At 42.9% G+C, this 25,920-nt stretch overlaps 1 protein-coding gene across 1 annotated transcript in view; it reads right to left on the reverse strand.

The window, feature by feature from the left end:
- The window catches only part of ARMH3 (armadillo like helical domain containing 3), a 223,859-nt gene that overhangs the window by 154,860 nt on the left and 43,079 nt on the right, over positions 1–25,920 (reverse strand). Inside the window, exons 11-19 of the mRNA XM_075534065.1 lie at positions 25,349–25,409; positions 23,565–23,611; positions 23,026–23,101; positions 21,273–21,366; positions 18,079–18,180; positions 6,476–6,534; positions 2,984–3,049; positions 1,971–2,040; positions 873–933 (exon numbers count right to left, since the gene is read on the reverse strand). Coding sequence (XP_075390180.1) covers positions 873–933; positions 1,971–2,040; positions 2,984–3,049; positions 6,476–6,534; positions 18,079–18,180; positions 21,273–21,366; positions 23,026–23,101; positions 23,565–23,611; positions 25,349–25,409 — 636 coding nt within the window. The remainder of the gene's footprint in view (positions 1–872; positions 934–1,970; positions 2,041–2,983; positions 3,050–6,475; positions 6,535–18,078; positions 18,181–21,272; positions 21,367–23,025; positions 23,102–23,564; positions 23,612–25,348; positions 25,410–25,920) is intronic.

Here is a 25,920-nt window from a genome sequence, read left to right on the forward strand (position 1 = left end):
AAGTTAATGTTAAAAAAACACAAATCCTCACATCATGATATCTGGAGAAATGAGTAAGAGTTTGCTTTACTTGTATCCTCAGTCAATGCTCACGGAAAGCAGCAGTCATTGTAAGCCTCTTTAAAGTTCTGAAAAGGAAGGCAGTTACCTTGAGGACTAAGGTGTGCCTGTGCCAAGCCATGGATCTTCCACTGCCTCATATGCATGTGCAAGCTGGACAATGAATAGGATTGATGCATCTGAAACATGGTGCTGGTGAAAATATCCAAAGCACTACGAATACTATGGTGGACAGGGTTCTCTAGAGAAACAAGGCCTTGGCACAATGAACCTACCTACCTATCACAAATGCCAAAAGAACGGACAAATTTGCCTTAGATGAAGTACTGCCAAAATGCTCTTTAGAGACAAGGATGGGAGACTTCAACATGGATTTTGGACATGCCAGGAGAGACCAGTCCCTGGAAAAGGACATCATGCTTGGAAAAGTAAAGGGGCAACAAACAAGAGGACAGCTCTCAACACGATGGAATGACACAATGGCTGCAACAATGGGCCCCAACATAAGAACGAGTGTGAGACTGGCGCAGGACGAGGACGGCTGGGTTTCCCTCCGCTGTTCGGAGGGCTGCTGCTGAGTCAGAACCAACTCGATGGCACCGAACACCAAAAGTGGTATTGAAGACATTTGCACAATCCAAATTGTCATTTGTCATATTCCCCAGCCGCACATTGTTTCCTGACACTTCCCCATACACCTGAATGTGTTTTTCTTGAAATGAAGTGTATAGAGCAATCTGTGACTGTAAAATTTCCTGTCACTCAATTCTCAAAAATTGATCATCTGACATTAAACGAACCATAGTACTTACACATAGAGATCCATAGGAAACTCCTTCATCATGTGTGTTACAATAAACTCTACCATCAAGTCTGCAAGTGGAAAGGAGAAAAATGAGATCAATCAGAATGCCTGTGTGGGGAAAAGACAGCGAATCCACCCTGCACTTAAGCTGAATGAGATCCCCTAAGCACTTAAATTTATCTCATACAAGGCACATGGTGCAACCCATTCACCACCTGCCACCTGTAAAGTAACAAGAAAATCAGTCCACTCCCCGACTTCCATAGGAAGCCTTAGCTTGTCAATAAACTTAGATACAAGGAAGATTTCATTGTACAGATATTTCACACCATGGCACTAATGCAAAATGCCAGAGGGAAATCACAGAGAATAGAGCTCTGAGGCAGCAGAGTAGAAATTATGGATCACATCTGTGTAAGCAGAGACTCGGCTCTACAGCTCTGTCAGTCTGTCTCATCTCGCTATCACACGCGCTTTGACAGATATTGACTGAAATGGTCTTTGGGGTTCTGGGTCAATGCAGGCTTATTATATAGTCTTAATTGCTGTTTCTAAAATCAAGTAAATTTAGGAAACAGGGTGGAATATCTAAGTGAGAAGCAATTAAAAGTTCAGATAACTCCCCTGAGGAAAATGCAGAATTTGGGGCAGACAAAAGTAGCCACAATACAACCCTCTACCTATCAGCTTTGTCAGTCTCATCCAAGTTTTATTTATTCAGAGGAAGTCTGTGTTTCTGAACCTTGAACGTTAAACCTCCTGGCCAGTTGACTCATCAATTTGGGCTAAGAAAAGAAAAAAAGAATCTGAAATCTTGATCAAATAGGATATTTTCTATAAATATAAATTATGCATCAAGCTTAGTCATAGACCTTTGTCTCCTAGGAAAGAGTTTCTTTCCACAACCATGCCATTTTATTGACTACTTGTTCACTGGAGTTGTTTTGCCAAACATAACAATAAAAACTTCTTAGGTCAGAGAAGAAACAAAACTAATAACTTCTTCTCAGAGGAAGAAACACATCAATGAGGATTTATCCTTCATCTTAATCCTGAAAAAACTGCAGCAAACTTGGGGAAAAATGACAGGTTTAATGATACTCACCCAGAACTGCACACACTAGAGGTCGGCAGGGAAGATTCTTGTCAGCTGCCTTCTTCCTGTGTCTCATCGGCTTTAGACACAAACAAAGAAGAAATGAGTGGACACCTGAACTGTCATGCAACAACTCATCCTCATTTCTCTCACGGGAATCCAATCCCTCTCCCATAAATACCAGCTCTGGCAAAGATGCTACCTTTTCTTTCTTTTTTTTCAGTGGGTGGGAGCAGGGTGGGACAAGGAGGGGTTGCATCTGATTCTCCCTTCTCAAGGCAGGCTAAAACAGAATCACCACTCACCGCAAGACAACAGCCCCAAACTGCTCTAGAGCAAACTACAAAAGCAAAGCTGTTGTTCTTATTTTTACTTCATCTAAACAAGTGGCATGACTAACTGGAAGAGGGGTACAGTGGTATTTTTTCTTTAGTAATGAAGTAATTTAGAAAAAGAGGGGGGTCAACAAGTGTGGGAGCAGCAACAGGAAACAGAAGTAATTTCAAACAAACTTTTTTCTTTTTTTCAAACATAAACTTTTAAAATGTGATTTTTGAACACACCTCCATGCTTTGGGAAGTTCCCTAAATCAACATGTTATATTTCTTCCAACTCTCAGATCAATAAAAGCAGAATCTACTATTAACCAACCAAAAAATCTTTTTTTTTCTTTCAAAAAGCTTACTGTATCTTAAAGACAAAAGGCTTAGGCTCATCTCCCTATTGAAACCTGTGTTTCAAATACATTTCCAATATTACTATCATGAGTATCAAGCTGTAGATTGTTCCATCCTCTCATCAGGAAGAGCGAGCTTCCTCATAATAAGAGGCATGAGTCTACTCAACAGCAAAGCTAAGCCAGAGCCCTCAGTGTAGCTTTACCACCCACCTATGTTCTAGTAGAATCAATTTCATCCACCTCTCATCCCCTGTGCGTGCGCGTGCACGCGCGCACACACACACGCACACACACACACACAATTTCCTCTACGGGAAAAAAAAGATGCAAAAGTCACACCTACCATTCTATGTAAGTTTACTCGAAAATTCATGTTGTCATCATGTAAAAATGCATTGGCATACTGATCCTGATTTTAAAAAAAGGAAAGAGAAAAAGTTTGAGAGCTACACTTAAGAAACTCAGTTTGTAAACCACTGCAATTCCTACAAAGCCTTGGGCTTTAAGAACGATTTCCAAGGCTCAGTTGGAAAGCTCCTAGGATGTGCCTAGAGCCTTTCTGTCAAACTCTCCTTAAGCCATGAGATTTTACTTAGATAGAACTTCCCGTGTGTCTAACGGGTCAAAAATCTCTAAGTAAATTACAAATGAAAAAAACTAAGACACAGGGACTTGAGGCAAATGCTCAGAGGAATCTGTTTTCCTATTCTTCCTTCCTTCCCATCTGCCCAAGGTGCCAGCTCTGTTTGTGACAGCTTGAAGAGTTTCAGAGTCTGCAGGATGCACGTGCAGGCTCCACATGAGGCTCTGTGAATAAGAAGAAAGGTCTGCTTAGAACGCTTTCCATCCAGCAGGGAAGAACTGCTACGCAGGCTGCGTGGCAGCAGGCAAGACTCTGTCAATCCCTGATCCCTGGCTTAGCTGAAGACTGATGGAAAATCAAAAACACTCACGTGGATTGGTAATAAACATCTTTGGCCCTTTCCCAACACCTTTTGTGAAGATCTGACATGCCTACAGACTCCAATTACTCAGAACTGTTACAATCTGTGAAAAGCAACTCCTGTAAAGATTTTCTTAGAAAGATTTTTGAAAAGCAATTACACCAAGCCCACTTCTAATAAGCAGTTTTTCTAGAACCAGCTACCCCTCACCTTGTGAAAAGTAGGTCATCTTTTCACAGAGAACATAAAAGGGGCAAGGCAGAGAGGTCTCGGCTTCCAGGTAGATTCCCCTTGCTATTTTTTCTTGAGCGAGAAGAGGCAAAAAAGAAATGGAGAGGAGGAACTGTAGCAATAATGTGGGCTCGAAACTGACTCAAGTTCCGTCATACCTGCTTGCCATCAAGATCAAGGTAAGTCATTCTAATGAAACCAACCAATGGTGCCTTCCTATAAAGCACCCCACCCCCACCACCGTGGTTGTTCTTCTGCACCAAAATGGAAGCCCCCAACTTTACAAAGTTTCTGACTCTCCTCTCTGGTGTTCTCTCTGCTCTCACTAGAACAGTGGTTCTCAACCTTCCTAATGCCATGACCTTCATACAGTTCCTCATGTTGTGGTGAACCCACCCAACCATAAAATTATTTTCACTGCTCCTTCATAACTGTAATTTTGCTACTGTTATGAATTGGGCGACCCCTGTGAAAGGGTCGTCCAACTCCCAAAGGGGTCACAACCCACCGGTTGAGATCTGCTGCCCTAGAGAGTCTCTATGAGTTAGAATCAAGTTGACAGCTGTGGCTTTAGTTTTTCGGTTTTTTCCAACAGGATGCCTAAGGTTCCTTTTTTTTAATCAATTTGCTAAATGCTAAAGATCCAAAATGAGTAACTTCAAGGGGGCAGGATTGCACCTCCCCTCCCACGGACATAAAGAGTATACCGTATATACTTGAGTATAAGCCGACCTGACTATCAGCCAAGGCACCTAATCTTACCACAAAAACTGTTTTTAAAATGTGCTGAACATGAGCCTGTGTGATCATGAGGTGTCATGGGATCAGGTATCAGGTATCTAAGACCCAGAATAAAAACATACTCAAGGTGAATGGGGAGCATGGAATGGAGACCTAATGCCCATCTGTAGACAACTGGACATCCCTCACAGAGGGGCCACAGTGAAGAGATGAGCCAGTCAGGGTGCAGTATAGTACTGATGAAACACACTACTTTCCTCTAGCTCTGCAGTGCTCCCTTCCCCCCACTACCATGACCTCAATTCTCCCTTACAAATCCGATTGCACCAGAGCATGCACTGCTACAGATAAGAGCCCACAACACAGGGAATCCAGGACAGATAAACTCCTCAGAGCCAACAAGGAGAGTAGAGGTACCAGAATGATTAGGGGAGTGTGGGGGGAGAAAGGAGGAATCGATCACAAGAATCGACCTAGAACCCACTCCCAAGGGGATGAATAATGGATAAGTGGGTGAGAGGTGACAGAGGACGATGTAAGATATGGAAAAATAATCTATAACTTATCAAGGGTTCATGAGGGAGAGCGGGTGGATGGGGGAGGAAGGGGAAAGAAATGGCAAGCTGATATCAGGGGCTCAAGTGGTAAGAGATTGCTTTGAAAATGATGATAGTGGTGCTTGACAGATTGGAAGAATGTATGGATTGTGATTAAGAGATATTAGAGCCCCAATGAAAGTACTGAGTGAATGAATGAATAAGAACTATATCGGGGGGAGGGGAAATAAAGTAAATGTTTAGCAAATAATTATGGCAGTGTATGTAAAAATATGCTTGATGCCATTGATGTATGAATTGGTTTTTGTTTTTTTTTAATTTTTTTTATTTTAACAATTTATTGGGGCTGATACAATTCTTTTCACAGTTCATACATATACATACATCAATTGTATAAAGCACATCTGTACAGTCTTTGCCCTAATCATTTTTTTCTCTTTTCTTCTTTTACATTTTATTAGGGACTCAAACAACTCTTACCACAATCCATACATATACATACATCAATTGTATAAAGCACATCCATACATTCCCTGCCCCAATCATTCTCAAGGCATTTGCTCTCCACTTAAGCCCCTTGCATCAGGTCCTCTTTTTTTTTCCCCCCTCCCTCCCCATTCCCCCCTCCCTCATATGCCCTTGGTAATTTATACATCGTTATTTTGTCATATCTTGCCCTATCCGGAGTCTCCCTTCCCCCCTTCTCTGCTGTCCCTCTCCCAGGGAAGAGGTCACATGTGGATCTTTGTAATCAGTTCCCCCTTTCCAACCCACTCACCCTCCACTCTCCCAGCATCGTCCCTCACACCCTTGGTCCTGAAGGTATCATCCACCCTGGATTCCCTGTACCTCCAACCCTCATATGTACCAGTGTACAGCCTCTGTCCTATCCAGCCCTGCAAGGTAGAATTCGGATCATGGTAGTTGGGGGGAGGAAGCATCCAGGATCTGGGGGAAAGCTGTGTTCTTCATCGATACTACCTCACACCCTAATTAACCCATCTCCTCTCCTAAACCCCTCTATGAGGGGATCTTTTATGTATGAATTGTTATCAGAGCTGTAAAAGCCCCCAACAAAATGATTAATTAAAAATAAATAAATAAATAGTGTGAAAGATTGTGCTGAAAAACTCAGCTTATACTTGAGCATATACGGTAACTATCTTGTCTTAAGCTCTGGGGAACCAGAATTTGCCAGTTTTCAATTGTAGCAGCTGTCACATCCCAATTCACTAGTAATACAAAGAAGAAAGAATTCCTTTCCCCAGATGTAGGACCTTGAAGTCAAGAGGCAGGAAGTGGGGCATAATGTCAGGAAAAGATAGCAGTATGCAAGAGATTAGCTACCATCAGAAGACATACCTCAGCAATACATGTGAGGATAATCAGACAGAGCTTGCCACTGTGAAGCCGGTGCTCATCTGTAAAAACAAATAAAGAGATAACTCATCTCTATAAATCACCCAGACCATGTTTCTCCAGAGAGTACACATTAAAAAGAACATCCCTGCTTTCTCTCCCCCTCAAAATCCATGAATGAATATCAAGACACTACGGGAATACTTCTTGCTCCCCATTAAATGTTATTAAGTATCCAGGCAGTAGGATGAATAGCTGACCAACTTCCTGAGCGCCATCTCATCCTTGAAATGGTTCCTGAGGTCATGATTCATATCATTTTCAGACTAATCCTTTTGCTTCTGAATGGTTAGGTCCATTCTCTTTCCCAGCCCTTCCCAAATATCACCATCTATACCTAATTACTACAAAGTCTAGGAAGATTTCGTGACTGTTGATAGCAAACCAGCAAGCTGATCAACGAGAAATGAGAAATTCTAACTGGAGACTAGAGTCCACCTCGGGCTTCTCCCTGTACTGTGCACATTACTCACGGCCTGGAAAGCTACGATCTCGATTGTTATTCTTCTGCCCAAGTTACTCACGCAACAGTGTGCCAACTGAATATATGGCAGGGACTATGCCTCTGGTGAGTCAGATGCTGAACTGAACAAGGTCAACAGTTCACATCCACCAGCCAGTCAGTGGGAGAAGGAGGAGGCTGTCTGCTCCTACAAAGACCTACAGTCTCAAAAACAATAGTAGGAGGGTTTCTAGAAGTCAGAATCAACTGGATGACAGTGCTGTTTTGTTTGTCTTTATGCTGGGTGATAGAGATACAGCACTGAGCTAAACAGACGAGGTCCTTGGTCTCTCAGAATTCACTCATTCTTAAAAAAGGGCAGAGGCAGTCCAACTAAAGATCAAGAAAAAGCCCATCTGCTACTGCCAACTGCCCAAACCATCCAGGCTTATTTACTCTGGAGGAACTTTGTGGGCAAGCGGGTGAGAGTGGAGGTAGAGGGCCACCCCAGCAATACCCAAAGGGCTCACGACATTTTAAATTAGATTGGACAAGATCTAGCTTGCGGGCCAGAAAGTAAATAAATAAAGTCCTATGAACAGAGTACAGTACAGCAGAGGTTAACCCTCAGTACTCACTCGGACCTTCACCTGCTTCTTCATCAAAGACTGAATCTATCAACTGAAACTTGACAATTAGAAGGGTTGGGCCATGGGGTGGGGTGAAATACAGTCTAGAAATACATCCTCCACATAGAAATACAGTGAAAAATGAGTAATGAAGCAATAGACTATCGGAATATCCTATCCAGCGTTCCCTGGAGTTTAAATCAGAGCCTCTAGGCAGGCAGAAGAACACGAAAATAGCCCTGCCTGGGCAAAATTCAAGTCTTCCTCTGCACGGCCACAGAGTTTCTCTGGCACTCACCTTACTTTCCCCCAAAAGCTGATAAGCAACTCCCATCAAAAAGACTGCAGCTATCGCTCCCATTTAAGAAACAAAAATTTTCCATAAGAAAATTGTTTCCAAAAAGGCATATTTCATTATAAACATGCTTTCAATTCAGAGATGTACCAGAAGACAATGCAAACCTATTTCAATCATACCACCCAGATAGCAGGATGGTTCAGAAAAACTTTAAGCTTTATGCACAAACACACAGAAGTGGATTGTTTTAAATTATTTTGCCTAGTGCCTCTCTTAAAAGAAGAGCTCCGTCTTGAAAGTGATACCACCAAAGTCAGACGAGCCCAAGGAAAAAAGGCTCTACAAGCAAAGCCAAGTCCAGGAAATGATCAACACAAAACGCTGGAAACCAGCCGGGACTGCAGGGATTGGAAAGGGACCCAAAAGAAGCTGCCACGGCATTAATAATGTTCTAGTTTGTGAAGGTGGGTGGTAGGTTCACATATGCTCATTTTATTATTATACTTTAGAACTTGTGCTTATTTATCACACTAATTATCAGTTTTATACTATGCATGTCTAGTAAATGTATCTTTTTGTAGGTATCAAATGATGGCTATACAATACAGAAGAGATAACATTTTGGCAGGGGTTAGGCGTGGGGGGAACAGAGCCACAAAAAGTTGCTTTTATTGGCCCTAAAAAATATGAGATCCACGGCATGGAGCAAGGTGGGAGTTTAACAGACAAGCTGGAAGTCATGCCACACAGGCAGCATTTCTGAAATTAACTCTTAGTCCTTTGCGCCCAACCTTGCTTCTTGCCACGTTTAGGCTGCCTCTTGGCAAAGACCTGGTCCAGCATGAGTTCAGACATACTGTCTTGAGTTTACCCAATCAACCCCCCAATTTTGCCTTCCATTTTATGGATGGTAAAGTGACCAGGACAAAGAGGCTTACATAACCATTAACGCTAAAAGTGAATTCCAAGGGCCTCAATTCACTGTTACATCAAGCAAAGCTAAAAGTTCATTTTCTAGGTCACATCTATGCAGTTTCCTCTCCTCCGTGGTTGCTGCAATATTTCTACAGAAGCAAGAGATAACCGTTTCCATAGAGGGGAGCAATGGCCTCCGGAAACTCTGATACACAAGAGTCTTGTTATCTCCGTGCCTGCCAGCTCTTACTTGTCAAGTCTCAGAGGTTCAGCCATCTTTGCAGCTCCCAATGGACTGTTTTGTTACAAGTTTGTGACTTGGGCTACTTGCATCTATCTCATCTCTGAACAGAGCTGTCTTTCTTGAAATAGCACACTTGAGGGACACAGGAGAAGGTAAAAAAAAAACCAAAAACCTAAGGATGCAAGTCGGAAGTCTCCGTAAGCTATTCTAGGATGTCTTAGTGTACCAGGGCTCAGACGACCTACCAGGCTCCGTTCAGCTCCAGCAATTTTTCATTCCCATATTTATCCTTTAACTCTCCTATCTCTGTGCTTAAAAATTCCTTTTCAACCCAAAACCCTCAAATCTTTCTCTGTTATTGTGCTCTTGCTTTTTATTTTGTTGCTGTTGTTTTTCTTGTTTTAATCATTTTATTGGGAGTTCTTAGAGATTCATATCATTCCATAGATCACATCAAGCAGGATTGTACAATTGCCACCACAGTCATTTTCGACCATTTTCTTTCTTCTTTAAATCCTTGATATCAGGTCCCCTTTCCTCCTTTCCAAATAACCTTTATTTATTTATTTAGCTGCATCTTGCACTATCCAATATATCCATTCACATACAATTCTGTTGCTCATGCCCCTTGAGTGGGGTTATACAGTCATCAATGCTATCAGCTCCCCCTTCCCCTCCTTTCCCCCACCATTTCCCATTCTCTCAGGGAACCATTACTCCTGTTACTATTTTTGAAGGCTTTCATGTATCCAATAATCTTAATTATACACATGAACATACCTAAGTCTAACATGATTAATGAGATAAAACAAATAAAAACTATAATAGTAAGGGGAGGAAATATTTTTTTGAGACACAAAATTTAATTTAATAGAAATTTGCTTGTAGTTCTTACATTCTCTAAAAATCACTGCCTCATCCAGAAGTGGCCCAAGTCCTGGAAGCAGGGGAGGAGGGGTCAGAGAGAGGGTCCTAAGAGCTCCCCTCTTCCTCAGTGCTGGAGGGCAGGGGACACCACCCTCGTTCTCCTGCCTCCTGCCCACCTCCCAGGCTCCAGCTAGGAGAGCAATTGGAATCTTGGACCTGGGCTTTTCCATACCCCTGCCCATGGGCAGGAGAGGAGGCTAAGGGTTTGAAGGGAGGAGAAGACAGAAGAAGAGAAAAATGTCGATCAAGAAAGATGAGAGCCAGGGATGAGGGCTGAGTGATAATTGAAGACAAAACACCAGTAAAAGAGAAAACAAAAACAAAAAAAAGAGGGAAGGGACAAAACCAAAATCTGCCCCAAACGGGGAGGAAATATTAAAGAACTAGAGGATAGAGGCCACGCGACCTGGTCTCCGTCAGGGGAGCGACTCTTGGCGGCTGGAATCCTGAGTGGATTTTAGGAGTTTGGAACTAATCCCCTTAGCCTAGGGCATTTACGCCTGCGCCACACCCAGGTAGGTGACCTCCACCCTGTGTAGCTAGCCCTAGGCTGGAGAAAGTCCTGCTGACCTCCACCAGGGGATAATCTGCTCAACCTCTTACTGGGAAATTCCTGCCTGTGTGCCTGGGGTCCTAAGGTAGCTCGGCCAACACTCCTCAACGTTCCAAGCTGCTGCAGGAACCTCTGCCCAACCTCCGTAACACCAAAGCAGGCAACCTACCAACCTTCTGGGTCACTCCCCTAAGAGGGAGGCCACAGGAGAATAAAGTGGTAGGTTAATTCCATAGTGAAATAAGCTGCAGGAGGTTCAAAGAAGCATTCTTACAAGTCTCCCAGAGAGAGCCAGTGCACTCTGACTCCCTGGAAAATGAATCCTCTAAAACAACACAACGCACACAGCCATCAGCCCCAATGACCTCAACGATAAAATGGGAGAAACAAAAGGCAATGGCAGAAGATGTCCTGAACATAATGACATGCATAGAAGAAGCAGACATTGAGCTGTCACAGAAAGAAATTTTCAGAATGCTACTTGGAGTCATACAGGATGAGGGAAACAATACAGAAAAAGGATGGAATGATACAGAAGACAAAAGCCATAAACTAAAGGGAAATACAGGAGCTTAGGGAGGAAATAACAAAAACCAGTAGCAGAAACAGACCTCGAGAATTGACTGGAGGAAGCAGAGAACCTTATCAATGGCTTGGAGAACAGCCCAGCAGACTTTAACAATCTCGAACAAAAATCTAATAAGATCATTAGAGAAGCTGAAGAAAACTTATGAGCTATGTCTGACGCTATGAAGCGGAACAACATTAGAATTATTGGCTTACCAGAGGAAGACACAACAAAGAAGTCATCTGAAACAATAGTGAGAGAATTCTTGGAGGAAAACTTCCCCAGTTTAATGAATGAAAACCAGGCAACCATTCAGGAGGCTGAAAAATCACCAGCTAGAGTGGGTCCCAAGAAGAAGTCACCAAGGCACATAATAGTTAAATTATCCAACTTTGAGGATAAGGAGAAAATCATGAGAGCAGCTAGGGAAAAACAAGCAATCACATATAAAGGTTCCCAAATAAGAATATGCTCAGATCTATCAGCAGAAACTATGAACAAGAGGAGAGAGTGGAGTAACATATTCCACAAATTTAAGGAAAACAATGCAAACCCAAGAATACTCTACCCAGCCAAATTATCTATCAAGATAGATGGAGAAGTAAGAGTCTTCCCAGACAAGGAAAAACTCAAAGAATAAGTTAGAAGAAACCCAGCCCTGCAAAAGATCCTTGCCCAGCCCTACAAAAGATCCTTGGGCAGAAGAACAACACTCACCAAGCATAAATAAGAGACCGCCACATAGAACAACCTCACCCAGAAGGCAAAAAGAGAAAACAGACCTCAAGATAGCATTGGCTTAAAGTTGGAAAGAATTCAAAGTCAGCTGAAGTAAGCTTTAAAGAAAGAAATGCAAAAGGGACATAGGGAAAAAGTTACGGTATACAAACACTCCTGGGGTGAGGACCAGGTAATATGGCAGGGACTAGACCAAATACAGGGATACACATGGTAGACAACTAAAAAGGCGGGGGGAAGGAAAATAATAATAATAAAGAAATGGGTAGCAGGGACACAGGGAACTAACCCACCCAAGGGGAGGTATTGTTTATATCTCCACAGGGAAAGAGGGACCAGACTTCAACCCAATGCTCCAAGATGTGATTGCAACATGCTGGTGTGGAGTAGGGAACCAGTAGAGAGGTCTGGGGGACCGGCCCCAACCACAACTACTAAGTGGACACCTGCCCCACCCCTCAGAAGAATTTATTTCAAAGTACGGCACTGAATCTGCAGCTCCGGGAGAGGGATATATCTGATTGGAGCACATGGGAGCAGATGAAGGGGGAGGAGGAGAGAGTGGGCTGTGAGGTCGATGTTCCCAATTAGAACAGCCAGTTGGCAGAGAGGACCACATGGCTGACCGCACTATGAGACTTGACGCCCCTCACTGACTATATAGCCCTATAGGAGACAACACCAGAGACACAGTGTGGGAATTGCACCCGATCTGATCCCACCACACTGAGGCAAAACACTAAAGGGGTCAAACAGAACAGCAAGGGAATGGAGCGGCGAGGTCCCCAAGGAATGCTGAAGGTTTACTTTGGGGCCAGGGCATGGTGCCCCAACAGACTAGACTGGAAAACACTCCTAAAGGCCAACAAACAATCCTTGAACTAACAACAAGCTTCTCTTTCTTGTGTTTTATTTTGTTGTCATTGGTTTGTTGTTGTTTTGTTGTATATTGTTGCTTGGTTTTGCTCTGTCTTGTTTTTGTGCACGTTTTATCTCCACAGGTCTGTCTAAATAAGGTAGGCTGGATGAACAATGGGAGAAGAAAACAACGGGACCAACAGTTACTCAGGGACATGGAAGAGGGGGAGAGGGGGGAAAGGTAGTGGTGTTAATAAACCCAGGGACAGGGGAACAGCAAGTGATCTAAGTCAGTGGTGAGGAGGGTGTGGGAGGCCTGGTTGGGCATGATCAAGGGTAATGTAACCAAGAGGAATTGCTGAAACCCTGGTGGGGACTGAGCATGATCGTGGGACATGAGGAAAGTCAAAGGAAATAGAGGAAAGAGCTGGGAGACACAGGGCATTTATAGAGGTATAGATAAAGACATGTACATATGCAAATATATTTATATATGCAAATGGAGATATAGATCTATGTGCATATATTTACAGGTTTAGTATTAAGGTAGCAGAAGGACATTGGGCCTCCACTCAAGTACTTCCTCAATGCAAGAACACTTTCTTCTATTAAATTGGCAATCTATGATGCTAACCTTCCTGACACAACCACTGAAGACAAAGAGGATAAACAATCAAATGTGGTGAAAAAAAGCTGATGGGTGCATAAGCAAATGTGGTGAAGAAAGCTGATGGTGCCCGGCTATCAAAAGAGATAGAGTCTGGGGTCTTAAAGGCTTGAAGGTGAACAAGCGGCCATCTAGCTCAGAAGCAAAAAAGCCCACATGGAAGAAGCACACCGGCCAATGCGATCACGAGGTGCCAAGGGACCAGGTATAAGGCATCATGCAAAAAAAAAAAAAGATATAAATGTGTGTATGTATGTGTATATGTGTGCATATGTATATATGTATATGTATATATGTACCATATTAAATGAAGGGGGAAGTGCAGAGTGGAGACCCAAGGCCCAAATGTCGGCCAATGGAGATCCCCTCACAGAGGGGTTTAGGAGAGGAGATGGGTTAATTAGGGTGCGAGGTAGTACCGATGAAGAACACAGCTTTCCCCCAGATCCTGGATGCTTCCTCCCCCCAACTACCATGATCCGAATTCTACCTTGCAGGGCTAGATAGGGCAGAGGCTGCACACTGGTACATATGAGGGCTAGAGGTACAGGGAATCCAGGGTGGATGATACCTTCAAGACCAAGGGTGTGAGGGACGATGCTGGGAGAGTGGAGGGTGAGTGAGTTGGAAAGGGGGAACTGATTACAAGGATCCACATGTGACCTCTTCCCTGGGAGAGGGACAGCAGAGAAGGGGGGAAGGGAGACTCCGGATAGGGCAAGATATGACAAAATAACGAGGTATAAATTACCAAGGGCACATGAGGGAGGGGGGAAAGGGGAGGGAGGGGAAAAAAAAAGAGGACCTGATGCAAGGGGCTTAAGTGGAGAGCAAATGCTTTGAGAATGATTGGGGCAGGGAATGTATGGATGTGCTTTATACAATTGATGTATGTATATGTATGGATTATGATAAGAGTTGTATGAGTCCCTAATAAAATGTAAAAAAAGAAAAGAGGAGAAAAAAATGATTAGGGCAAAGACTGTACAGATGTGCTTTATACAATTGATGTATGTATATGTATGAACTGTGATAAGAATTGTATGAGCCCCAATAAATTGTTAAAAAAAAAAAAAGAAAGAAAGAAAGAAAAAAGCTGATGGTGCCCGGCTATCCAAAGAAATAGCGTCTGTGGTCTTAAAGGCTTGAAGGTAAACAAGCAGCCATCTAGCTCAGAAGCAACAAAGCCCACATGAAAGAAGCACGTCAACTTGTGCGATCACAAGGTGTCGAAGGGATCAGGTATCAGGCATCATCAGAACAAGAAAATCTTACCATAGTGAATGAGGGGGGGAGCAGAGTGGAGACCCAAAGTCCACTTGTAGGCCACTGGACATCCCCTTACAAAAGGGTCTTGGGGAGGAGACGAGACAGGGTGCGATATAGCAACGATAAAAAATACAACTTTCCTCTAGTTCCTAAATGCTCCCCCCACTCCCCACTATCATGATCTGAATCCTAACTTACAAGTCTGGCTAGACCAGAGCATGTGCACTGGTACAGATGGGAACTGGAAACAAAGGGAATCCAGGGCAGATGATCCCCGCAGGACCAGTGGTGTGAGTGGTGATACTGGGAGGGCAGAGGGGGATGGGCTGGAAAGGGGGGAACCAATTTTAAGGATCTACATGTGACCTCTTCCCTGGGGGACAGACAACAGAAAGGTGGGTGAAGGGAGATATTGGACAGGGCAAGATATGACAAAATAATAATAATTTATAAATTATCAAGGGTTCATGAAGGAGTGGAGAGTGGGGAGGGAGGGGAAAAAATGAGGACCTGATGCCAGGGGCTTAAGTGTAGAGCAAATGTTTTGAGAATGATGAGGGCAATGAATGTACAAATGTGCTTTACACAATTGATGTATGGATGGATTGTGATAATAGTTGTATAAGCCCCTAATAAAATGATCTTAAAAAAAAGTAGAGGATAGTTATGTTTCAACAGTGCTATACTGCATCTTGGATTTATCATCCTTCCCGTGTAGCCCTTCAGAGAGGGACTGTCCAATTATCTTGCAGGGGGGTTGGGTCTCCACTACTACATTCCCACCCCTTTACATCAATTTGGTTGTTTGTTTTTGAATTTCTGGTACCTTTTCCTATTGATACCCTCAGGATCACACAGCCTGGTGTACTTCTTCCTTGTGGGCTTTGTTGCTTCCCTACTTGATGGCGGCTTGTTTGACTACAAGCCTTTAAGACCCAAGACACTTTATTTTTTAATAGACAGGCTTTCTTCACCACATCAGCTTTCTTCACCACATTTGCTTATGCACCCATTTTGTCTTCAGTGATTGTGTCATGTAGGTGAATCATACAGTGCCACATTATTAGAACAAACTGTTCTTGTACTGAGGTAAGATTTAAGTAGAGGCCCAAAGTTCATCTGCTTCCTTGTTGTATTTGCATTTATATACATATGTAAACAAACATACCTATATTTAAATATTTATATTTTTGTTTCTTTCTTCTTTTCATTTTTTCTTTCCTTCTGGCACACTATCATGGTTATCCATTGTTCACCTCTCAGTAATTCCTAATGTAATTCTGTTGATCAAACACATGGGCTCTTGTTTTTAGCTCCATTTTTTAATTCCAGCGAACTCACCCACCATAAAGCTAAGTATGATCATTATATGCTCTTTCTCATGTATACTTCAACCCTGAAGAATAAACCACCTCTCAGGGAAAGTATGGTGACAAAAACAATATTTGTTTTAGCAATTTAGCTTCTATATTGGTTTGTTTTTGTTTTGATTTTAAAGTACTTGGGAATCTGAAACATTATTTTAAACATTATTACCATAATTTAACGGCCCAAACTACACAACTATTCCATTCCTCATTCCAAAACCAAACCCACTGCCACCAAGCTGATTCTAATTCAGAGGAAAGTTCCCCCGCAGGGCTTCCACGACAGCAATCTGGACAAAAGCAGACTGCCACGTCTTCCTCCCCAGAGCAACTGGTGGGTTCAAACCGCCAAACTTCCAGTCGGCAACAAAGTTCTGAATCACTGTACCACTAGGGTTCTTTCTTCTTTCACAGGAGTTTATCAAGGACAGTGATATATCTGGCTGTAGGCAGTGATTAACTCCAGGGAGCTTAATTACAAATGACTTCCACCTTCTAAATTAACCACTGCAGGTATATTTTAGTGCTTAACAAGTAATATTTCAATTATTTTTGTAATTAGAAAAAAACCGAAAAGTCCTTCTAAAGGAGAGAAGCCCACTGGGACAAACTGTGGGTTCCAAAGAAAACAACAATCAACAATGCCATCTGAATGCTAAGTGGAGCCAGCAAGGTGTCATCATTTGCCTAGCTTCAAGCCTTTTCCTTTCCAGGCTGCCAGCTCTGGCACCACCCCAGAGCAGCCTTTCCCCACAGTCATGGTCAAAGTCCTAGATTTGCGACCCTCTGAACGGACAGCCTGACTGACTGAAAGTTGGGACGGTCCTTATCCACCATAATTTGAGTCTATGTCATCAACATAATGAAGGTGTTGTAGAGTACAAAGAAGATGAAGAGTACAAAGAAGACAGGGGCTGTAATGAACTATGGAAGTACCATGCTCTACAGTCTGTTCCAAACAGCGATGACAGTAGACCTCTAGGTTCATTGCTCTTTTAATTATAAATGTGACAGAGAAAGCGATATGTGAATATATACAAAGAGTACTAGTATGTTGCATTATTAAATGAAAAATAATTTCCTTTTTAAAATGTTAGATATAGCTTTTTAAAATATCTGTTATAAAAATATTTGGGGGACAACTAGGGAAATCTAAATATGGACTGAATACTAGGAAATATTGTTGATTTTCTTAACTTTATGATATTCTAAATATCTAGAAAAATGCCTTTAACTTTAGAAAATACATGAAACAGGGTATGTGCAACTTCCTTTAAAATTATTCAGCCAAAATAATGACAGTAACAATGCACAGAAAAAAATATTAGAGATAAATCAAATATGGGAACACGGTAACAAAGATATAGCCTATCACTGTTTGACCCTTTCAACTTGTATGTCTATCAAAATTTTTTACTTCCAGGAAATCTTAAAATTGAGGGTATATACTGAGTCTCTTCCCAACTCTCTCTCACTCATAGCCTAACTATTCCACTATATTACCACTAAGAAAGAATAGAAAACTAGGCACAAAAAAAAAATCAGACTTTTCCAACGTTCAGTCCTCTCCCGCATCTACTCCACATGTCTGGGATGAGTGTTGACACCTCTAGGTGTTAAGGTACACAGTCCCTCTGAATGTCACCTCTTCCTACTACACTTCAACCAGCAGATCCTCTAATGCTCACCACAAGCTGAGGCTTTCAGTTACTGTCCTCAAAAGGGAATTCCCTAAAGCTTGCTAATCCCCCTCCCACTTCCCACACAGAAAAGTTTTTGCATCTACTTACCCAGCTTTAGTCGACTTGCTAATTTTTGTAGAGACCGTTGTTTTTCCTGTTCTATTTTTGATCACTCCCCCTCCAGCTTCAGGTTTTCCCAACACCCCCTAATTGCCATATGGCAGTGAGAAATCACTGTTTTCCACCAATCAGGACCATCACCCTGCATAGAAGGCCCCAAGGGTTCATTCTCCCAATGCTTCACAGCATTAACACCGTTCTTTGACTTCAGTTCAGCACCTGCCCTCTGTACCTCCATCTTCCTGAGTCCCCAGAGTAGTGCGCCTTACCTTTGGTGTCCTGCATGACAATTGAGCTGTACTTTAAGAAGGTGATCAGTAGATTACTGGTCTGTACATCTGCATCCAGTGGGAGTTCCACAGAACTTATAACTGGAATGGAACAGATGAAATGCACTTAGCCTATGACACATTCCATCTAACACGTCTACCCACAGAGTCAATTTGCCAGTAGGCATGAAAAAATCACTAAATAACCTTTTTCCACAATAGAGGACCAAATGCCTATCATAAAACCTGTATCTTCCCCTCCTAGGGCCCTGAGACCTACTTCCTGTAGGCCTACTTCCCAGATGAAGGCCAATGACCATCTTCCAGATCTAGCATCCGAGGAAAAGCTGACTGATTTCACTTCCTGCCCCTAGGAACCTAGAAAAGTTCAGGGCCTTTCTTAAAGGTACTGTGATTTGCACTTAAAGGAATGATCTTTATTTAATATTAATAAGCCTTGCTTCAATAAGCCTTCAGCTTAAAATAAATGGAAATTGCTTCCTAATAAGGAGAAAACATGCTCATTTTTGAGAACAAGCCTTTATGTTGGCCGTACCTAAGTTAGTGGGTGGTGGGTGGTAAGGGTTTCTTAAGGTAGACCACATTCAAATTCTACCCCATAAAAAAAGAGACAAAAAACAATCTAAAAAGGAAATAGCAATGGAAAATGAGTAGACATTATTGACTGGGACCGTCTGGGAATGGGGTTTTATGTACTCAGTTGTTGTTTCCAAGACAAATCACTCCCCCAACACCAGCCACAGTTCCAGGGAACAATGAGGAACAAGACCAGGACAGAGTTACAACAGTGTACAGTCTGAATGTAGATTTCCCAAAAGAATGCAAAGTTTTCAATTAGATGTAGCTATCTTGTTCAGTGCTTCTACACTGTCTAAACACAACCTATAAGCAAAAGGAGACTCGTGATGGCTCAGACAAGCAGCCATTGTGAGATGCTGCGGCATTTTCACCCATGAAGACTCGACTAAGTTTGGAATATTACTCATAATATGTGTTCATAACAATAATGAATCCCTCTGGAGTTATTACAATGGATGCAGAGAACATTTATTAACAATGGGAAACATTTGCATATTATGGATCCATAATGCGCAGCAAGCACAGCAAAAAAATCTTATGAGAAGAAATTAGCATGTCCAACCCTTGGCTGTTTTCCCACAGTTCAGCCCCCAAGAACTGATAAAAGACAAATATATTTTTATGTTTAAATACTAGAAGGTCTTAACTCGTGTTGTGGGCTAACGACCTGAGACTCATCTCAAACCACAGCCTATTTGACTGATGCTCAGAGCCCATAATCATTCCACTGACCAATCCAAGGAGGCACCTAACTGGTTCCAGACTCCCCCACCCCACCCGCACTCAGCAGTAACTGGAGAGCCATCTTATATAATATGTAGAAATATAGAAGTAGATGTATTTTTAGTTTACCAGAAAGTCCTCTCATGCCAAGGCTGGTTGTCGAGTGTCAAGTCTGGACTGAGAACAAATGTCACAGCTAACCTGCTGGCTTTGTAAACTAATGGCCCCAGTGGCGTGCCTTCAAATATAACTGGGCTACTGAGCACCACTGTAATTAAAAGCCAAAAATTTAAAACAAGCTCACAATATTTAGGAAAAGGAACAAGTTGGGGGCAGCGGGGAACACAAAACAGAACAGACAGAATAGAATCCTTCAGGAATGACAGTCTCTTTCCTAACGAGGAGTCATTCCTTGATCTTTGGCTCCCTCACCCTGCCCGGCAGTCTTTACCCAGGGAGAGTCACTTGAAAGTGGGCTGACTCCATCTTCGCACAAGAAAAAAAATCAAAGCTCACTGGTTGTAGGAAAGTAAGCACAAATCCTGCCATTGCATAATCAGTGTGTGGGCGGAAGTGTTCACAATGAACAATTTGAAAGGCAGTTCTCTGAAGCATCCAAACCCCAACATCACATGGAGCTCAGAAATATATAGATGGCTTTTGATATCCATGGTAACCAGGCAGGCTGCATCCTTAAAGAGAAAGAACGGTCTTTCCATTGGGTTATTCGGTGACCTGAATAAGCAGAGATAAGTAAGCAGTCTTCACTACTTGCTCCTTCTCATGAAGGTATTTTAGAGTTTGGCTTTCAATTCTAAAAGCTATCCGGTTTGCTACCACAGACGTGAATATCAATGGCACCTCCCTGCCATGCTTCTGGATGAATATTGCTTGCTCTGAAAATGTGAAGGGTGGAAGCAGAACAAGACAGAAAGGAGGTACAAGGAAAGAATCAAAGTTAACACTGCCTGTACTTCGTTACCCACAATGAGGTCAATTCTTACTGGTTATGACATGAAGCATGAGTGTAGATTATATCTGGGTTAAAGTATCCCATCAAACAGACCCAGCTTACAGGAAACGCATTTCGAGGGCCACAAAGTTTATTAGAGAAAATTCATTAATTTCTTTTCTTTTGCCTTTTCCTTAAGTCCCGACCAGAAAATGCAGAAAGGAGAAATGTTTTTTGTTGTTTTTTAGAGAGGGTGGAGTGGAGGTGGGGAGGAAAGAGTCTTAAATAACCACCAAACTCCCACTTATATCACAACTTAAAGCCTGTCAATTCCACTTGAGAGAGACATGTATGTAACAGTGAGTGAATCTGGGCTTTGCTTTCTCATTCACTGGTTAAAGTAATATGTACAAAGTAACTACTGTGCCAGGCACTAGGCTGGGCATGTGCCTATGAACCAGAAAGACAGTCCTACTCTCAATTCTCCCTAGCCTCAGGCAATTTGTTTCACTTCTCTGGCCTCATTTCCCTCATTTGTAAAGTGGCAGCATAAGATAACATTACCATTTTACATGTCATTCAGAGCTTTCTGGTCATAGGGAAGTGTTTTTCATAAAACAGCTCATCAGAGTCTCACAAGCACCCTGAAAGTTAGGCAGACTGGGTACTGCTGAGCCCTGAGGTCCCTTCCAGATCTAGAACCACCGTCTATCGAGTAGGACAAGCTGTGACTGTGTAGCTCTCTTACAGAGAAAAGACTTGACTATTTTATCCCATGTTTTCCTCAGAGCTTCAGGAGGCCATACTTCACACAAATTTCCGAATTGAAAGAATTAAAAACTGTGTTCTGTGTTCAACACAATTCTACTCACCCTGAAAGACATTATTAATCAAGAAAGCAAAACCGCTGGTGGCTCACCGTCAGAGGAGGGGGGTGTGGTCCCAAGCGGAGTGACGGGAGTTGTTGGAGTGGGACTCACAGGGGTCGTCACCAAGCCTATTTCTGGGTGGCTCTGAAAGAAAAGAAAACAGAAAACCCCATTCTCCTCCAGCATCCTCTGCTCAAGACCCTTACTGGACTTCCCTGACCTCAGAATTAAACAGAAAGCTCACTAAGGAAAAATGACCTCTACATTTGGTTCCCACAAGTCCCTGATTACACTTGATAGCTGCTAAATTCTAATAAGAAGTTCTGTGAGCTAGTTTTCTCTGAGCAACTCGGTTTCCATTACATAAGGTTGTCTGCAGAACCAGACAAATAAAAACTGGGGTAAACAAATATTCAGGATCAGACTATAAGAAAGAGGGCATTGGCGGCCCTATGTCAATTTGGATAAGAAATGCTCTCAACAGACCAACTTAAAACATACACCAATAGAAAATTCTAATTGGCTGCCAATTGCAGATGAGCCAAGGGGATATCCAGAGCTATTTTGAGAAGAGGGGTGGGGGAGCTATTCGGGTGGCATCTCCCCATTCTCAAACAGAGTATGTGTGGGATGGGAAGAGAGAGCTCTAAGGGAGACACCCAGTGGGGACCCAAACAGACAACTCTTGCATCTCTCTCAGCTACCTGTGCCACATCAACAACTGAGGAAGACCCTGCACAGCAGCTGCTCTTTATCACCTTTCTCCTCTCTAACACCAACGCCTGTTACAGAATCTGGGAAGCAGTCAAAGAATGTGGTGAAAACAGTGGGTATAGCCTTTTATTTGCTCAGTCTCGAAACAAATGCATGTCCTCCTAAGCAGACCCCAGACTAGCATACTTTGTAGGTGTGATCTTTGTGTGCGTGTTTCCTTGTTTTTTAAGGTAAAGCTCAATTTGTGGGCACCTGACACACATGCTCTTTAAGAAACAAAGCAGACTTTCTTTTAAAAGAACTCTACATACATATTTTAAACAGTCTGGCTTTAAGCTAAAATCACTGTATCAATTTTTAAAGACAGCATTCATGGACAGCACTTGAGTTCTATTTTAGTCCCCATCTGGGCTAGTGCAAAGGCTATCCCTCAAGCATGTGACCTGGCTATCAGTATTCCATGACTTCCTGCTTTCAATGTTTGCGGACCGTTGTGTCTGCTAAAAGCAAACCTAATGCTGGGCAGGTTATTTTCTACTTTTCTTCCCTAGGCACAAGTAAAATAACATAAATGACTTAGTCTATTTTATCTCAGGCTGTAATTCCACAGTGGCTTAGAAAGCAGGAAGCTTGATAGAAAAATCCTTAGATGCAGAGGAAGCCGGGGGATTTCCAGGAAGCAAAATGATGTCATCTCAACTCATATGAGTCAACGGGACCAGTAAACGGGTCAACAGGACCGGTAAACTGGTCAAAACCATTTACTCCACATGTTAACACCAGACAAAAACACACAGGCCTGGGGGACAGCAGGAAGCCAAGACAACTGGTGCAACTCCTAGTTACTCCCACTTAGCAATGCCCAACCAGGTTGAAATCGGCATAGCTGGATTTTGTGGAATGAATCTGGGAAATCCATGGAGAAAACGGATTTGGTTTGGTTTGGTTTTGTAATTAATCATTTTATGGGGGGGGGGCTCTTACAAATCTTATAACAATCCATCATTCCATAGTATTAAGCACACTTGTACATATATTGCCATCAACATTTCCAAAACAATTCAGATTGGGGTTTTTAACATAACCAACCTGGGCTAACACTGTGATGAAATTGCGATTTAAATGAACGGCTTCATAAAGTGCCAGAAGAATGGCCTCATTGGTTCTAAAGAGGAAGAAAACATATCAGTGAGCCTCTGACAGTGATCACCATCGCTCTCCCATTTGGCCTCAGCTCCCCCTGATCAGCCCCTTTGTGTTCCTCTCCATTTCCCTCTTGGGTGTACATATAAAAGGTACACAAGTGAGGAGGCCAGGCCTTACCTTCACCTTCTCGCGAAGAGCTTTCTCTACTTCATTCACTACCATCCCTCTCCCTTTCCCACCCCTGCCGAATCTTTAACTGGTTCAGAGAGGCAAGTCCTCTTCTATTTCACTCCAGGGACAGCTAGCAACCATTTCTCAGTTTCTTGGGGTGCGTGATTGTGTAAGACCCAAGAACCATTTGCTAAGTCACTAAGGAAGTTTAAATCTGTTCAGGATTAGCAAGAGGTAACATTTCACACTAGCAAAGCCAGCTGGAGACCCTGCCACCATCCAAGTCAAGGCAACAAATACCAGGCACTTACTGTACAGAGATTTTCTCGTGGGCATCTGCTATGAACATGCTGCCCACCTGTGGAAGAAAAGTGGAATTACAGAGAGAGAAATGCAGCTTTGAGTCTGAGAGCCTTCCATCCTTCCAACAAACAACAAAACAGAAAGAAAGAAAAAAAAAGGGGGTGGGAGGTGAGGGTAGCGCAAGGGGGAATCAGCCAGTGGGAACTGAATCTTTGGACCACTGGTCCCACCCAACAAAACCAGCCTACTTGTAAGATCTCCTAAGTAAAATCTCCTAAGTAGTAAAGGTAATCATGGAAACCCCACACAATCATTTCACAGGAGCCTTAAAGAAGCTTTTTAAAAATCTCAGCCCTCACTTTTTGACACACAGCGGTAAAGAACCAATGCCAGCCTAGACACTCTCGTCATTCTGCTTCTTTCCTGGAAGTTGTTTGTTTCAAATTAAAAATTAACTCACGGAAATCAGGCTGACCTCATCCTATACAGAGCTGTCCTCAGGGGGAATACTTGGATTTCAGAGCAGAGCTGTCTACACCAAACCCATTCTCCATTTTTACCAGATCCGAGGGAGCTTAGTTTGCATCCTGGTCAGAGCGGCCGAACAGGTTAATGGAGCGGGCGGCTCTAATAGGCGGTGTCTGAGAAAGGTGAGAAAGGTGTCCTCTCCCTGAAAAACTTTCCCAAATGCTTATGAAGACCCCACTCTGCAGTAGGGGCTTCCTTTGTTTGGTACAAAGCTTTTTCTCCTTAGCTAAAAGGTCAAGATTACTTGGAGCAATATAGTGATCTCTTAATTCATTTAGTCAAATAATAGTACAGCACCCATACTGTTGCAGCCTATGTGAGATACGTTACTCATTTACGCTTCAAGATGAAAAGGTCTAATTTAACTATCAGGCCTTTTTCTTAAAAGTAGACTATGGGAAGGCAGAAGAGGAGAACGCAGAGGTAATGGGTTGGAAAGACCTGTCCCCTTCTTTATTTGATGGTGCTGGCGGCTATCTCTTTTTTGAAATGAACTAAAACTGTGCCATGCTCTTGGGCTGATCACCTGGATACTCATGAACAGATTTACTGAATCTGCCCACATGTAAGGCCCCTTATAAAGACAAATTCCTAGACTTGTTTCTTAAAAATTAGTATCAGATAATCTAGCTCCAAAGGCCACCAGTGCCAAGTTTTCTTAAACCTTGGGCCTCTCGCCTTCCAGCAGTGGCTGGCATCCACTGCGCCCATCCCTACCCCAGGACCAATAAGAGTGGACCCTCTTTGGGCCCTGACCTTGTGGAAGACAGGGTAGGGTGGTTCATTCTGGGTCCTTCTGAAAACCTCTTCCACAAGGTCAGGGCCCAAAGAGGGTCCACTCTTTTGAAAGCAAAAATATGGCTTCCATATCAGTCCCAGAGAAGTTCAAGTTCTCCTTTCCCCTGGGTCATTCATGCCGTTTCGGAAGTTTTGGAATGCTGATAATGTAGTGGGTTGCACATTGGGCTGCTAAGCACAAGGTCAGCCATTCGAAACCACCAGCTGTCTACTCCTGTTAACAACTTAGTCTGGGAAACCCACAGGGGCAATTCCACTCTGTCCTATAGGGCTGCTATTAGTCAGCACTGACTCAATGGCAGAATGTTTTTGGAAACGAAGATATGGTCCTCGATAAAATCTAACCTAAGCAACCTCTCTCTCATCATGCCATCACATCAAACCTCGGGACTTCTGTGCAGAGACCAGCCGCCCCCGCAGCCCTCGGGTATTTCTCAGCAGGAGGAAAAAAGCAGGTCAGACTTACCATGTTTGTTAAAGCAGAGAAAAAGCCACTCTGGTGTTCTTCTTCCTTGTCTTTATATTGTCTGAACAACAACAACAACACAACTAGATTCACCTTCTTACAGAAATGATACAGCCAGTCTATCTTGGTTGTTGCCCTGCTGGGTCATCAGGGCACTCTTAGAATACAAAGACTCCACAAACCAAAACATGGTGATCATCTAGCCTCTGCAGTGCCCCTGTGCAGTGAGAGGCCTCCGTCTGCTCTTGAGGTAGAATGTGTACCAAAACGCCGGACTACTCTGGGAGAGACTTAGAAAGCAAGCTGCAAAAGTGTGAAACTACTCTAACATATGGCTGATCCAGCTATTTCCCAAACAGACTATTACTTGAAAAGTGTGACAGTGAAATTACTTTAAGACTGTTAACAGTGAAAATCTTGTTTGTTTTTGGAGGAGGAGGAGGAGGGAAATCTGTGAGCTAAACTATTTGTGGAGATGGAACAGATTTGAAATTCCCACACCCAATTGTGTAGAAGGGGAGTATGGCGAGGAGCAAGGGCAATTCTGCCTGGCCTGGACCAGGAGCGAGGAC

This window comes from Tenrec ecaudatus, chromosome 16 (assembly GCF_050624435.1).
Source record: "Tenrec ecaudatus isolate mTenEca1 chromosome 16, mTenEca1.hap1, whole genome shotgun sequence".
NCBI classification, from domain to species: Eukaryota; Metazoa; Chordata; class Mammalia; order Afrosoricida; family Tenrecidae; genus Tenrec; species Tenrec ecaudatus.